The 16,485-nt window shown below is 32.8% G+C and overlaps 1 protein-coding gene across 3 annotated transcripts; it reads right to left on the minus strand.

Annotated features, from left to right (window-relative positions):
• Nucleotides 1-629: 629 nt before the first annotated feature.
• Nucleotides 630-11,973, minus strand: LOC110630777 (RHOMBOID-like protein 12, mitochondrial). Of its 3 annotated transcripts, XM_021778351.2 has the most exons (8): nt 11,448-11,973; nt 10,552-10,672; nt 3,299-3,418; nt 2,235-2,345; nt 1,840-1,884; nt 1,130-1,234; nt 1,003-1,044; nt 630-888 (listed from the first exon to the last, which is right to left on the minus strand). In XM_021778351.2, exons 1-8 carry the CDS (start codon nt 11,852-11,854, stop codon nt 799-801), a joined length of 1,041 nt encoding a protein of 346 aa, XP_021634043.1. In that variant the 5' UTR covers nt 11,855-11,973; the 3' UTR covers nt 630-798. The 3 variants fall into 3 exon arrangements, with proteins under 3 accessions (XP_021634043.1, XP_021634045.1, XP_021634044.1); XM_021778353.2 differs by lacking the exon at nt 3,299-3,418; XM_021778352.2 differs by lacking the exon at nt 1,003-1,044 and having other exon boundaries at nt 802-943.
• Nucleotides 11,974-16,485: the final 4,512 nt, after the last annotated feature.

The raw sequence follows: 16,485 nt of genomic DNA on the forward strand, positions 1-16,485 counted from the left end.
TTACCCCGGTTGAAGGTAAGCTATGGTTCTTGAAAAGCGATGATAGCTGGGGAGAGGGAGTAGTTTATGACAAAACTGATTTTGATGCGGAGAGGTTCCCCTTCGGTAGCAGTGGGAAGAGAGGATAGGGCATACGTAATACATGGAAGAGTGATGGAGGGAATAATAGGAAATGAGGGAAGGGAGTGGTTGATACCAGAGGAAGTGAAGTCAGAAAATGAGAGTAAAGAGGATACTGTATGGATTTTCGTGTTCCCTTGATTGGGTTTGCATGGAGGAGAGAGAAAAAAATACCTAAAGATATTAACTCTAAAAAATGGCATCATTATAATTGACACCGGCACTTTTTATTTGATCATTAATTTAAATAAATTAAATAATAAAGAATATATATTTTTAAAATAAAATAAATATTTATATCTATATATACACATTATGTAATTACCAAATATAATAAATAATAGTTTTATATCGTTTATTTGTATAATGATATTTTACTTTCAAATTAAAATATTATTTAAAATTTATGTTGAGAGTGCAAATTAATTCTTTATTCCAATTCCACGATTCATATATGGACCAAACACTTTAAAAATAAATCTGATTCCAATTCCATAATAAGCTAAATATAAATGAAAAATCACCATTCTGATTTTGATTCTACTAAATTCTTATTCCAACATTGATCTTCATTTCAATATATGAACCAAATCGGCCCAAGAGTATTCTTGGTTTTCTAACTCACATCTACAATTGAGCCAAGCAAATATCTTGTACTAAACTGAATAATGAAACAGCTCAAAAACGTCCCTTCCTAATTCGAGCATATGCTATGGCTGCAACTGCAGCACCCCCCAAGTGTGCTGAACCTGAAATATTACTATTTCCCTGCAAAACACATCAATGGTGAAGTCGAGTTTTAGATTTAGTTGTTTCTGCAAATCTGCACACACACATAAAAAGAAAAGTTTTGTTGGAAACATGCCAAAGAAAAGCACAAACCTCTAATATCCTCATTACATCTTTCCCAATTAAAAAGATTCCCTAAAAACAATGATCAAAGGAATAACTTAAGTATTTCCAAAATAGAATGAAACAATTATTAACTCTTTATAGAAATGAGGTTTACCAGTAAGATGGCAGGAACTGGTATAAAAAAATCTAAGTAAAGAGTTGATCTTGGATTCAAGAATATATCCAGCAGCATTATAGCATTGACGGCCCCACTAGCCCCCTGAAAAAATACAAGCACAGTCACGAGTCAATATACTTAAATTAATTAATATTTGCATGTTCCAGCGGGTGAGAAATGCAACAATTTCTGGAATGGAATTGGTAATCTAAGACTTCCAACCATCTCCAGGATACATGGAGAAGAGTGCGGATAATGCATCACTCTGAGCAATTTAGCAGATTTGACAAATCTATCTACAGCATAATTCTTTTCAGAGGTGTTCAGAAAACAAATTAAAGCTGCTTTATACATTTTAAGATGAGAAACTAATTTTACAAAATTCAACCTCTGTAAGAACAGATATAAAAGACAGTTGCACAAACAGCTATCACATTGGAATTAGGATTGATGTTTCTCATAATCATTTTCTTTGATTACAGAGATCAATTTGTTGATAGTTTTTTTTTCAAAAATTGGTTTCAAAGTCAAATTTCCAGGCATCAAAGATTACATTCCTACAAACGGTACTCTTCCTAAAATACTGATATCAGATCATGAATTCGCAATAACAACCTCAACAATCATGGACTCAAATAGTTTTAAGTTTAGTAGAAATGAAAAAGAAACAAAAAAAGAACTAGAAATAAACAGTTTCAAAAGCATACCAATCCTGGAGTTCTTGAAGTGTCTTTCATCCACATTCCTTGTCCCTGTAGTTAGCATAAATCTGAGATCAGAGTCAGGTTTATGGGCCATCAAAATGTCCAGGAATCACTGTAAATTAACTAGAATTCCAATAGTAATAGCAAACTGTACGCTATTAACCCATTACCATCACTTAAAAAATATCTTAAAATGGACTTTTCATGTCCATATCAGATTACAGGCATTGCTTCATTAATTTGAATTCCACTAAAAAATCATGTGAAAGTTCAAATATCAATCAATCAAATCTGCATAACATGTTATCAAACAAACAATCGGATGTTTCAGTCAATTATTCTTTTGACTTCGCTCCTCATAAGAGCACAGCAGAATGGTGGTTGGAGAGCAGATATACCTTTGTTGATAAGGCCATAAAGGCATGGTGTACCAAGTAGAACAGTGACCCACCAATTGCCCCAGCTACATATAACTTTAACAAGTAATCAGGTCCAAAAGTTCTTCCAATCTGAGCAGCAGGAAAAAGAAAAGGAAAAAGAACACACAGCACAGACACATCAGCTTTAGGAACTGACGGAAGAAACAACTATACCAAGAGAGATAGGGGGGGGGGGGGGGGGGGGGGGTTGAAATGCAAGGTGTCTACATACTTAAAATGCTGTCTATCATCACTGAATGAAGTTAATATGAAATTTATTTTTCATCAGAAATTGATTTTTAATCTTAAAAAAAAAAGTAAACATTACTTGACATCATTTTATGATTTCTCTATATTCGAAGTCCTAACAACCAGTTTTGAAACAGAACCCTTCCCATAATTTCACATCTTTGATCTTTTTTCTACATGACCCCAACAACATAAATTAACTTCTACCTTGTTGAAACTGAAGGCAATCATACTTAAATGTCCAGATGGAAACCAAATTAGTTAATCTTGTTTTCATAGAAAAATACACATGTTAATATAGTAAAAAAAGAGATCAACAGGATTAACTTTTATAGTATTATCTTGAAATGACCCATCCTAAACAAGTAAACAGGTAATGGGTTAATTTGATCCCCATCCAAACAAAAGAAATTGTTTCTTAGATTAGAGAAAATGACTTCACATTCACAATGTGTGAAAAGCGACCAGACAAGCATAACCATCCACGTTATCCCATTTTATATGGGTGATATCCTTTGAGCATATATTAGGAAAATTTTGAACCACCCACCAGAATATATAGACCGTTCAGATCTTTAATTTTAAATCCATTTATAAGAATGAACATATGTAAATCAATCAGTCTTTCCAAGCAAAAAAATTGTTTTTCTTCAAGTTATCATTTAGTATAATGTCAGAATGCATCTTTGAACAAAAGCCATTCTGAAATGAATAACCGACTGAAGTACTGAACAGAAGCAGCTTCAAGAGCAAATAGTTATAATAAAGAAAAGATTATAGTTTTGCAATCATACATTCACCCCAAAGAAGTAAAGTCCAATCATGTTGGAAATGATGTGCTCAGCATCAATATGACTGAATGCAGAAGTAATCAGCGTGTGAAGACGTCCGCTTTTGAAATTGTCCAAGGAAATCTGCTCAGGAACATGTAGAATGACATGGATTATTGTCAAATTAAAAAAACCACGATGTGGTATATAGATTCACTCTTCACCAGTGATAGAGTGAGAAGCAATTAAGACGAGGAAAGTGATAAAGTTACTAAAAAAGAACCTCCTCAGAGGATACAATACGAATCCTAGGAGTAAACTCCCGTCTAGCTCAAGCTAGCCAAAGCATTAATGCATTTTAAAGAAGAAAATAACAATACAGTACTCTCTATTGTGACTGCGCTTTATTTATCTATACCCTGATCCCAAGCATTGTCATTATCCCTTATTGTCTCTATTCCCAGCTGTCCTGATTCTCTCTTTTCCCTGAACTGATCTGGTAAGAATCAGCTGCTTGCTTGAGCTGCCAGCTTGTACCACGTCCCACATTGGGAAATTACGGTAATTCCGAATGGGACGCGAAATTCGAAATATTGTATATAATAGTCAGTACGAAACTACTAAATAACTTGGGATAACCATTTTGGTCCAAGTGGAAAGTGAGTCCAAAAGTTATTTGGGCCAGTTCCGGCCGGACTGTTTCAATTGGTATCAGAGCCACCCTGAGTCAAACAAATTGTGCAGAGCTAGTGGACCTGCGAGGAAAGGGCTACCCGTGTGAGACGAGGTGGAGCCGCCCGAGATATTAGCGAACCACAATACCAAGAGTCCGGTCCTGGTTAGCAATTATATTCGATCCAGTTGCGACGATGACGTTGCAAATTTAGCGGGACCGAGTGTGACGGTCAACTGCCTGCTTGCGGCTTCCGTCCCACATCGTTAGATTATAGAAAATCTAAATTGTATATAATAGCTAGCACGAAACTACTAAATAACTTAGATTAACCATTTTGGGCCAAGTGGAAAGTGAGTACAAAAGTTATTTGAGCCAATTCTGGCCGAGCTGTTTCAATTGGTATCAGAGCCACCCTGAGTCAGACAAATTGTACAGAGCTAGTGGACCTGCGAGGAAAGGGCTACCCGTGTGAGACGAGGTAAAGCCGTCTGGGGTACTAGCGAACCACAATACCCAAGGGTCTGATCCTCGTTAGCAATTGTATTCGATTCAGTTGCGATGAGGACATCGCAAATTTAGCAAGGGAGAGTGTAAGAATCAGCTGCTTGCTTGAGATCCAACTTGTACCGCATCCCACATCGGGAAATTACGGTAATTCCGAATGGGACGCGAAATTCAGAATATTGTATATAATAGCTAGCACGAAACTACTAAATAACTTGGGTTAACCATTGTGAGCCAAGTGGAAAGTGGGTCTAAAAGTTATTTGGGCCAATTCCGGCCGGGCTATTTCAAATCTCCTATGTCTCTCTTCATTTGCCTATAGTAGACCCTCAAAGGTTTTAGATTGCTAACAATACCTCCCTCCTTATGAACAGCCTTGTCCACAAGGCTAAAATAAGAAAATTGGTTGATAAAGTCCGTATAATTCATCCATGTAACTTCATCCTCTGGTTTCCCTTCCCACTTAATTAGTAGCTTGCTGCCTATAGGATGATTCGAAGACGTTTTCCTTCGTAGAATATGTTCAGGTGCAAAACCTTTCTCTTCTACTTCCAGCTCTTTAGGTAGTGTTGAGGTAACCATATGTTGTCCTACTACATTTTTCAACTGTGATACGTGGAATCGTAGAATATGTTCAGGTGCAAAACCTTTCTCTTCTACTTCCAGCTCTTTAGGTAGTGTTGAGGTAACCATATGTTGTCCTACTACATTTTTCAACTGTGATACGTGGAACACAGGATGAATCCTTGCTTCTTCGGGTAACTTCAAACGATAGGCGACCTTCCATATCTTCTGAATAATCTGGAATGGGTCATAATAACGGGCCGTCAGCTTGGCATGGATTGTAGGCTTAAGAGAAGTTTGACTGTGGGGTGGAATTTAGAGAAACACTGAATCTCCCACCTCAAACTCTACATCTTTCCTATGTTTGTTGGCTACTTTAGCTACTTTTTGTTTGGCCCTTTTTAAGTTGAAAGACAATTGTCTCAACAACTCATCTCAAGTGAGCAACTCATAAGCTACAACCTCTGCTTTAGTTTCTTCAGGTAAGTATTGCTGACCATAAACTACCTCAAAGGGAGACATGCCCACAGCTGTGGTGGCTTGAAACATACCAAAACTCTGCCCAGCAAAGCCACTTTTGCCACTGTCGAGGCTATTCTAATGCAAAGCATCTTAAATAAGTTCCCAACTCTCTAATTTAAGACCTCTGTCTGGCTATCTATTTCCAGGTAGTATGCTGAACCCATCTTTAGCCGAGTTCCCTAAAGTCGAAACAGCTCTAATTAGAAAGAGCTTATAAAAATAGAATCTCTATCGCTAACAATAGAGCGAGGCATCTTGTGTAATTTAATGATCTCCTTGACAAATAATTCAGCTACTGACTTAGCTGAGTAGGGATGTTGTAGGCCACAAAAGTAGGCATACTTGGTGAAGCGATCAACAGCTACCAAAATAGCGTCCACACCATTTGATCGAGGTAACCCTGTGATGAAATCCAAAGATAGATCATCCCAAACTCTTGTAGGAATCAGCAAGGGTTGTAGTAAACCTGCAAGTGAGGCCGTCTCACACTTGTTCCTTTGGCAGATTAAAAAGTCCGCCACAAAACTTTTAACTTTTTTCATCATTCCAGGCTAAAATAAGTTGGCTGCAATCCTTTTATATGTTCAAAATGCTCCTAAATGGCCACCCGTTGGAGAAGCATGGAACTCAGCTAATAACTTTGGAATGTATGAAGGATTTGTAGGAATTACTAATCTCCCTTTGTAAAACAATTTGTTTTGAGTCAAGGAATAATTTCCATGAGAATTTGGCTGCTTCTTCAAGTGTTGAATGATCCGTTGAAGGTGTTGGTCAGCTTCTATTTCTTTTGCAATCACACTCCAATCAACCCATTGAGAATAACTCAAAATTTGTAACTCACACTCTTCATCTTTCCTGGACAATGCATCGGCTGCAGAATTTGTCTTACCCACTTTATATAAAATTTTGAAATCATAGCCAAGCAACTTAGGTCCCCAATCTTGCTGAGCTAGTGTATGAATCTGTTGATCCAACAGATGACACAAACTACTTTGATCAGTGTGTACAACAAATTTGCGACCTAGAAAATATGGCCTCCAATGCCAAATGGCCATGCTAAAGCCATCATTTCTTTCTCATATGTGGATTTTACCGACATTTTTAGGAGGGAAGGCTTTGCTGAAGTATGCTATTGGGCGTCGATCCTGCATCAAAACTGCCTCCATACCCCCTCCAAATGCATCACATTCGATAACAAATGTTTTGGAGAAATCAGGGGTTGCTAAGACCGAAAAAGAAACCAAAGCCTTCTTAAGATTATCAAAGACTTGTTGTGCTGAATTTGGCCATTGAAAGAACATTTGATTTTCTTTTTTAAGGAGTTAAAGTTAAAGGCCGAGTAATGGATCCATACCCCTTAATAAAGGGTCGATAATAACCGGACAATCCAAGAAATTCCAGTACTGCTTTTAGATTTTTCAGAATTGGCCACTTCAATACACTGGAAACCTTATTAGGGTCCATGGCCACCCCCCTTATTTGAAACCACATGGCCAAGATACTCGATTACTGTCTTCCCCATTGAACTTTTTCTCTGGTTGACCTTAAACTTCTCTTTCAGAAATGGCTACAAAGCTATCTGCAAATGTGCCAAGTGGTCTACCCATATCTTGCTAAAAGTTGAGATATCATCGAAGAAAACCAGAATGAATTTCCATAGATAGAGCCAAAAAGATCGTCCATTGTGGCCTGAAATGTTGCTGGAGCATTGGTAAGGCTGAACGGCATAAACACAAATTCATAATGATCCGAATGAGTGCGAAATGTCATATTAGGAATTTCTGCTTCTTTAACTCTTATTTGATGATATCCTAATTTCAAATCCAATTTGGAGAAGTATCTTGGGCCATTCAACTTATCAAGTAATTCAGAGATTATCAGAATCAGGTATTTGTGTGATACAGTTACGGCCCTATAGTTGACACAGAATCTCCAGCTCCCATCCTTCTTCCTAACCAATAAGACTGGACTCGAAAAAGGACTACAACTTGGTCGAATGATTCCTGCCGCTAATATTTCTACCACCAGTTTCTCAATTTCATCCTTCTGAAAATGTCCATAGCAGTACGGCCGAACATTTACTGCAGTAGTGCCCTCTATTAAAGGAATTTCATAATCAGTGACCCTGCCCCTGCTCGAAGGTAGGCTTTTCACATCAGAGAACAACTCCTTGAAGGGAGTTAATATTTAGTCCAATTCCTGTTGATGAGATTGAGTGATTTCTGCCTCCATTGAGAAAGAGGCTGACTACCATCAATCTCCCATAACAACATTGAAACTTCAACATCCTTGAGTTTCTCTAATTGAGCAGCCGAAACTAGAGCTTTAGTGAGAGCTGGATTGCCTGACAGCATGACCAATTGCTACCGAAATGTCATGTACTTGGTCGAATGATTCCTGCCGCTAATATTTCTGCCACCAGTTTCTCAATTTCATCCTTCTAAAAATGTCTATAGCAATACGGCCGAACATTTACTGCAGTAGTGCCCTCTATTAAAGGAATTTCATGATCAGTGACCCTGCCCCTGCTCGAAGTTAATATTTAGTCCAATTCTTGTTGCTTGAGATTGAGTGATTTCTGCCTCCATTGAGAAAGAGGCTGATGACCATCAATCTCCCATAACAACATTGAAACTTCAACATCCTTGAGTTTCTCTAATTGAGCAGCCGAAACTAGAGCTTTAGTGAGAGCTGGATTGCTTGACAGCGTGACCAATTGCTACCGAAATGTCATGTACTTGGTTGCCCAATTAATTTGCATGCCCCTCAAAGTTTTCAACCAAGCCATTCCCAGAATCAGATCTACACCATCAAGGGGAAAAATAAAAAAATCTGCTGACATTTCAATTGGACCCAGATTAATGTGAACATTGCAACACCTTCCAGATGATTCCACCCTATGCCTATCACCCAATTTCACTCCAAATGTGGGAGTGGTCTCTACCGCCATCTGTAGCTGAGAAACTAATTGGGTAAAAATAAAGTTATTTGTTGCACCGTTGTCGATCACATTTATTAGTGGTAGCTAACTTACCCAAGCCTTCAATTTCATTCTCTTAGGTGAAGAAATACCCCGGCACCTCCATATTAGAGAAATGAGCTTCATCAGTTATAGTTACTTTAGGAATTTCAGAAACCACTTCCCCAAATTTTGTTTCTTCCTCTGTCGAAATTTCTTCATCTTCTCCTACAATAATGGCACACAGCGACTTACTCGGACATTCATGCATCGGGTGAAAAGGCTGCTTACACTTATACCAGAGACGTTTCGCTCTCAAATCAAGAAACTCTTGATGGGTGTAATGTCTAGACCCCCTATTGCACACCAAAGTATTGGTAGGTGGTGGAGAAAAGGTGGTTGTGGAGGTGTTTTTGGCAGAGGTGAAGGAGGTTTTGTCAGTCGATTTGGAAGAGGGTTGGGTCACAGCATTGGTTAATAAGGGTAAACTCTTCAGGGGGTGTTCGACTTTTATACTTCGGCCGAGGCCCAGGTCACAACGTCCATCTCTGAGCCCATCCACAGAATTTTTGACCCGCGTAGAAGGAGAAAGAAATTGATTCTCTAATTCCACCTCTTGAGCAATCGCCATAGTTTGACATAAATCAACAGCTTCATGGAACGAATTCGGTCGCAGATGTCATCATGAAATCCATTTAGAAAATAGCCAAGGGACTGTTGGTCGAATATCCCATTCACTCGAGACACTAAGGCAACAAATTCATCAATAAATTGATCCATGGAAGATTGTTGTCGCAAGGTCACCAATTTTTCAAAGACATTTGTGTGCATATCTCCCCTATAATGATGGATAAGCTCATGAGTAAGGCGAATCCATGAAAGGGTAGGGATCCTCTGCTTAATCCAACATACCTAGTGCAAAGCCGGCCCTTCCATGCACACTAATGCCAACTGGACCTTTGTGTCATCTCATGTATTATTGGTGGTGAAATACTGCTCAGGTGGAGCCAACCATGCCACAATATCCGTTTCATCAAAATTGGGCAACTCAACCCTTGTAATACCCATGGATGAGTCATCCAAAACCACCATTTGGTGCAAAGGGCGAATCGTCGAGTGAGTGCCTTCCATGGGTGATTTGGTGATGCTTCCGCATCGTCAACAGGGGCTTTAACGCGTACCAAGGTGGTAAGTAAGGTCTCGAGGCGAGTAAAACTTTGTTCCTGCTTCATTTGGATTGTTTGCAGCCTCTGGTCTTGATCTAGTTTCTGGGAAGCAATGACTTCTTCTATACTTGATATGCTCCTCTCCATCTGATCGATTCGAGCTTCTAATCCTCTGTCCATTCGTGCCGTGGTCATAAGGAGACACCAGCGGCAGGTCGGACAAAAAATAATAGTGTGAGAAGCAATTAAGACACGGAAAGTGATAATGTTACTCAAAAAGAACCTCCTCAGAGAATACAATACGAATTGTAGGAGTAATCTCCCGTCTAGCTCAAGCTAGCCAATGCAGTAATGCTTTTTAGAGAAGAAAATAACAATACAGATAATACTCTCTATTGTGGCTACCCCTTATTTACAGCAATCATTTCCTATTGATTGTCATCCGTGATTCCTGCTAACGGTATTATCCCCTTTTATCTCTATTCCCAGCTATCCTGATTCCCTCTTTTCTCTAGACCAATCTCCTGTATCTCTCTTCCTTTGTCTATAGCAGACCCTCAAAGGTTTTGGATTGCTAACAACCAGTGTAGTGGATCCTGCATCCCATAATCCTATTCCTAGCATAATCTGAAACTAGAAAATGTGTCTGCAGTGTTTGTGTACAACTATAAAAATTCTCCCATAAGTACTCATTTATCAACATAATACAAAACTATGTTCATGTAATAACACTACTACCAAGGATTCTCAAGGGCACTGTCCTTGTACCACTAAATCACCAATCCAAGGACATGAATAGTGAATCCTACAATGAAGGCCTCCCAGTGAATGAAAGTTTCTTTAAGGCATCAGTTGTTAAAACTTAGTTCATAAAATGGGGACTCACCATAAAGTTGTTTGCCATAAATTTTCTATCAGCAACCCGCCATAACATAAAGACAGCAACATTGGCTAAGATCAAACCTAAAACCATGTCGTTAGCTGATAACTGATAGAACCATGATCTCCTGCAAACAATAGAAACAAATGACTGACAAAAAAGATAAAAGAGTCTAAGCTATAAGATATGCCTCCAATGTAAGATTATAATTAGTCTCATGAAACTCATTCGTTTCCTAGACATTTAATATGAATCTCACACATTGAAACCAGGAAATATTTCAGATAAACCAAAACAACACTTATTCTATCTAGAGCCTCCAAGCATAGTTGTTAAAGAATGAAGATGGAAAAAAAAAAACATAGGAAAATGGTACTAAGATACAAAAAGAAATGATTGGAAATGATTTAAGTACCAAAGAAGCTGTGATGATAGTTTCAGATAATGAAAGGAGAAATCTTGATTGTGACAAGGTAAAACAATGATCCCCCTTCATTAAAAGCTCACATCCCGACGTTTATGTTTTTTTCATGCAATGAGCTTTAATGCCCTTCGTGAAGGAATTTAGCATGTAAAAAGAAACATGATCAAGTAATTACGAACTTACATATGGGCAAATAGAGTTCATAAATTTAGTTGATCAGTAATAATCAAGGTCTCAACATAAAACGATTAATAAATCAGTAATCCCCATCAAATTAAACTCGGAGAGCAGGTATAATTAAATTCAGAAACCTAGGGCCTGAAAAAAGAGTTAGAGTTTTGATGAAGAATAAAGGAACATTTGGAACTCATGACAAATTGGCCCTGAAAAATTCAACAAAGTAAACGCAACTAAGCAAAAAGAATCTATGTTCGTACGACATAGCAAGTTTTTGTAAACCAAATGTGGCACCAATTACCAGCTACGTCGATATGAACCAAAACCTTGATTGAACCCAGAATATCTTCTAACAAACCGAGCACTGGAGCCCCCAAATTTATAATGTGCGAGTCCTTTGCTTGAGAACTTGAAATGTGCTGTAGATAAATTAGACGCAAACTGCTTCGAAAGCAATGGATTTGACAGAAAGCCATGAACTATCCGGGAAAGAGTGTGGTGGGGTTGGCTTGAAAGAAAATGGTAAGTTGGGTTTACTTGAGAAAAGCCAAAGATGTAATTTTGTTGCTGGCAGCTATGGTGAGTTGGTTTATCAAGAGAATTGAAGGCATTGTAATAAGGACGAGAAGGTGAAAGTGAAGAATTTGTAAAGGGGAGCTTTTTAGAGAAACTTGATGAGGCATGTTTGAGAGACAGAAGCCTCTGCATTTTGTTTTTGCCTTAGAGAGCTAGGGATTTGAGTGTTTGAGAGGTTTAAAAGGAAATTTTTGGCTTGTAGAACATCAATCAACTACACGACTAAGGATCGGCAATTACTCCTTCGGCACACTCACGCAGGGATGTAAGCGGGTAGGGTAGCAGTTAACCTCATTTATAAATTTAGTAATATTCAAATTCGATTAAAAATTAATTTAAATTATCCAAATTTATTTTAAACTCAATTATTATTATCCGAATAAAATTCGAACAGTTTAATTTTATATATTTTAATTAATAATTTATATAAAAAATATTTTTTATTAATAATTTTCATTTAAAAAATTTAATATTTCTAAAAAATATTTAAATTTAAATTTTTAAATAAAAATATATTAAAAAATTTATAAATGTTATTGTAAAATATATTTTTTATATTAAATTAATTATTTATATAAACGGGTTCGAGTAACGGGTACCTGTACATAAAATTCGAATTCAATCCGAACCCGCAATGAATATTATTTTTAAAATTTAAATTCATTCTAAATCCGATTATAACTATTTAAATATGTTTTATTAGAGTTCGATCAGATTGAATATTTAAAAATATCCGATCCATTGTCATCCCTGCACTCACGCCATATTAACTCTTCCTATTATTTATACAAGGATTAATTTATTGTATGGTCTTAAATTATAATACCTGTATTATAAGGGTTTTTGTAAATTTAGTGTTATAGAAATTTTTATTTATAATTATGGGGTTGATGAAAAAATATATGGCGTTTTGGAGTTGGGGTGTACGTGGCCTCTGAAAAGACTGCTCGCCATCTCTCAAACAGGTGTCACGTCTTGGCACTCTGTCAAAGAGGCATCAGCCTGTGCCTCTGACCTGACCCTTCTTAAAAAGGGCTTTTTATAAGTTTAAGGGTGAAAGATTTTTTTCTCAATTTAGGATTAAGATAAAAATATTTATAGATTTAAGATTGGGGTGACATGTGGCAGTAAAAAAATTTATTTAGCGTCTGTTTATGGCTTTTTATAAATTTAGGGGTGAAAAACTTTTTATTTATGAATTTAAAATTAAAATAAAAATATTTGTAAATTTGGAGTTGAGGTAATAGTTGGCAGTCGAAAAGCTTATTTGGCGCTATTTGACAGGCGTCAGAGCCTAGCGCCACTTTAAGTGGCGCCGAGCCATTATTTTATTTTTTTATTTTTTTTAAATGGTCTGGCGCCACTCACAATGGTGCCAGACCATTATTTTTTTTAATTTTTTTTCTTTAAAATAGTTCGGCACTACTTTGATCGGCACCAAATCTTAAATTTTTTTTTAAAATTTTTTTAATTATTAAAATATTATAATTATATTAATTAATATATTATTTTTATATTATATTTTTATTATAATAATATTTTAAAATATATTTTATTAATTTTAATATATTTTTATAATAATATTATAATTAAATAATATTAATTATAAATTTATTTATTTGATATTAAATATGTATAAAAATATTAAATTAAATAATTAATAAAAAAATAAATTAATAAATTAATATAAATATTTAAAATTATAAAAATTAAATTTATTTTTATTAAGCTGATATTGTATCTTCGTACATAATTACAAAATAATATTAATTTTATGATAATATATATAATCACGTAATAATATTAATTTTATAATCACAAAATAAAAATATTAAATTATTTATAATTTATTATAAATAAATAAATAAATTTAATCACATAATAAATTAATTATCTGTATAATTTTATTTTATCTAAATATTAATATATATTTTATATATTAATATTTAATATATTTTATTATTAATATTTAAACTAAAAATATTAGTCACTCTATATAATTTCAGTATTATAAAATTAATACTATTATGTGATTATATACATTATTATAAAATTAATATTATTTTATGATTACGTATACTGGCACAATATCAGTTTAATAAAAATAAATTTAATTTTTATAATTTTAAATATTTATATTAATTTATTAATTTATTTTTTTATTAATTATTTAATTTAATATTTTTATACATATTTAATATCAAATAAATAAATTTATAATTAATATTATTTAATTATAATATTATTATAAAAATATATTAAAATTAATAAAATATAATATAATATATTATTATAATAAAAATATAATATAAAAATAATATATTAATTAATATAATTATAATATTTTAATAATTAAAAAAAATTTTAAAAAAAATTAAGGTCTGGCGCGACTTTGAGTTAAAAAAATGATGGTCTGGCGCCATTATGAGTGGCGTCAAAACATTTAAAAAAAAATAAAAATAAAATAATGGCCTGACGCAACTTGGCTGTTAAAAAGTTTTCCACCCCTAAATTTATAAAAAGCCCTCATAAAGAAGCGTCAGGCTTGGCTATTTAAGCTTCGGCCTTCTCCCCCTCACCATATTTCTTCTCCACCCACTATTTTTCTTTTCATCTTATTCTCTTTTCCCTTTTCCCTAAAAAACCTACTCAAATTATTTTCTATTCATGATATATATCTAAGTTGTTCTAAAAGTTTTACGAGTGAAGTAGCTAAAGATAGAATTAATAAAAGGTGGAAATAAATCTATAAATTAAAAATAAATTATCAAAAAAACTTATTTCAAGACATAATATAACTCAATTATTATTTATAAAAAATAATTTATTTTAATTATAATATGCGAGACATATAAATAATTGATATAATACGTTATGACTCAACTATTATTTGTAACAAATAATTTATTTTAATTATAACATACGAGACATATAAATGATTGATATTTTAATTGAAATAACTCTGCTGTATTATTTTAAAATTTTAGGTACTATTTAGCTAAAATACGAAATAAAAAATTATTTTAATTTAGTAAATTTTTATTTTCGTATTTAAAAAAAATTGGATCATACATTTTAAATACACTTATAAAATATTCTCTTTATTTCATAAAAAGAATATTGTAGAAGATAAAATAAAAAATTAAGAGTTACATATACAGTTTAATTTAATATTAAATTATTTATTGTATAATTTTAAGAGTATATTGACTAACAGAAAAATTTATAAATTATGAAGCAAATATTTATGATTATTTGAAATAAAGAAGGTGAAAAAAATTTAAATCCACTAAATAATCAAGTGAAAGCCGTTGTTTTAGGAAATGTAAAAAAAATAGTTAATTTATAAGGTATATAATTAGTTGTTAATATTTTTAATATTTAATATTTTTTTTATTTTAAAATGTGTATTATGTTATCTTGAATAGGAAAATATTAATATTTTCTTTAAATCTTACTAATTGAAATTATGTTGATAAATATTTTTAATTTAAATAATGTAAAAAATATATATAAGATACAATGTGTAAATTAATTTAGTTAAGAAAAAAATAAGTAAAATTTATTTCAACGAAATAAAATACCAACGATAAAAATAAGATTAGATGATAAAAATTATTTTAATCATCTTTTATTAAAAAAATTATAAACCATTTAAATTATAATAAAAAAATAAAATAAATTAAATATAAATAAGATTAAGAATTTTAAACTTTGATAAACTTATCAATTAATTTAAATAATAAATAAAATTTAAAATAATTTAACTGCTAATTAAATTTAATAATTTATTGTGATAGAAAAATTTAATGGACATTTTAAGTAATATTATTATTTATGCCATTCTCACTTTATATATATTATAAATAGATTATATAGATACATAATATCAATTTAATTTTAATTTAGTTATATATATATTAAAATAATTAATTCATAATATATATATATATATTAAAATAATTTAATGTAAATTAATAAAAAAAGTTTGATGTTTAATTTTTAAAATAATTTTAGATTTAATTAGAAAAATTCAAAATTTTAAAAAATAAACCATCACCGTTCCTCCACCGACGAGGCACGGAGATATAAGTAAGATTAAGAATTTTTATAATAATAATATTTTTTAGGTGACTTAACAGTTTATTTTTATTTTTTACCTTTATTACTCTCAAGAAAATAAATAATTGATGTATGACATAATAGTTCATTTTTTTTACTTATATTTTTATCACTTGCATAAAAAATAATACTTATTAAGTAACTTAACGATTTATTTTTATCTTCTATTTTTATCTCTTACACTATTAAATAATACTTGTAATGTGATTTAACAGTTTATTTTTATTTTTTATTTTTATCATTTACATCAAAAGAAATAACTGTTATGTGACTTAATAGTTCATGTCTTATTTTTATTTTTGGTTTTTATCATTTACATCAAAAGAAGTAACTGTTATGTGACTTAATAGTTCATGTTCATCTTTTGTCTTTATCACTTGCACTAAATATAATATATTTTATATGACTTAACTGTTTAATTTTATATTATGTCTTTATCACTTTAACCAAAATAAATAATTATCATGTGAATTAATATTTTACTTCCATCTTTTGTCATTATCACTTGTACTAAAAGTAACACTTACGTACTAAAAATAACGCTTGCCATTTGAATTCACTTTGATATTTCATTTGCTTATTTCTTCACCATTTTCATCAAAAATAATAAATAGCACATGAATTGACAGTTCTAATAGCCC

The sequence above is a fragment of the Manihot esculenta genome, chromosome 14 (assembly GCF_001659605.2).
Source record: "Manihot esculenta cultivar AM560-2 chromosome 14, M.esculenta_v8, whole genome shotgun sequence".
NCBI classification, from domain to species: domain Eukaryota; kingdom Viridiplantae; phylum Streptophyta; class Magnoliopsida; order Malpighiales; family Euphorbiaceae; genus Manihot; species Manihot esculenta.

Bases quoted from the DNA above. Each gene is read 5' to 3' on its own strand.
- LOC110630777 (XM_021778351.2), bottom strand. From the start codon at position 11,854: ATGCAGAGGCTTCTGTCTCTCAAACATGCCTCATCAAGTTTCTCTAAA. The intron at 2,346-3,298 runs GTATGATTGCAA...CCTGCTGCTCAG, and splicing joins TTTACTTCTTTGGGGTGAAT to ATTGGAAGAACTTTTGGACC. The intron at 1,885-2,234 runs GTATATCTGCTC...TGCTAACTACAG, and splicing joins TTATGGCCTTATCAACAAAG to GGACAAGGAATGTGGATGAA.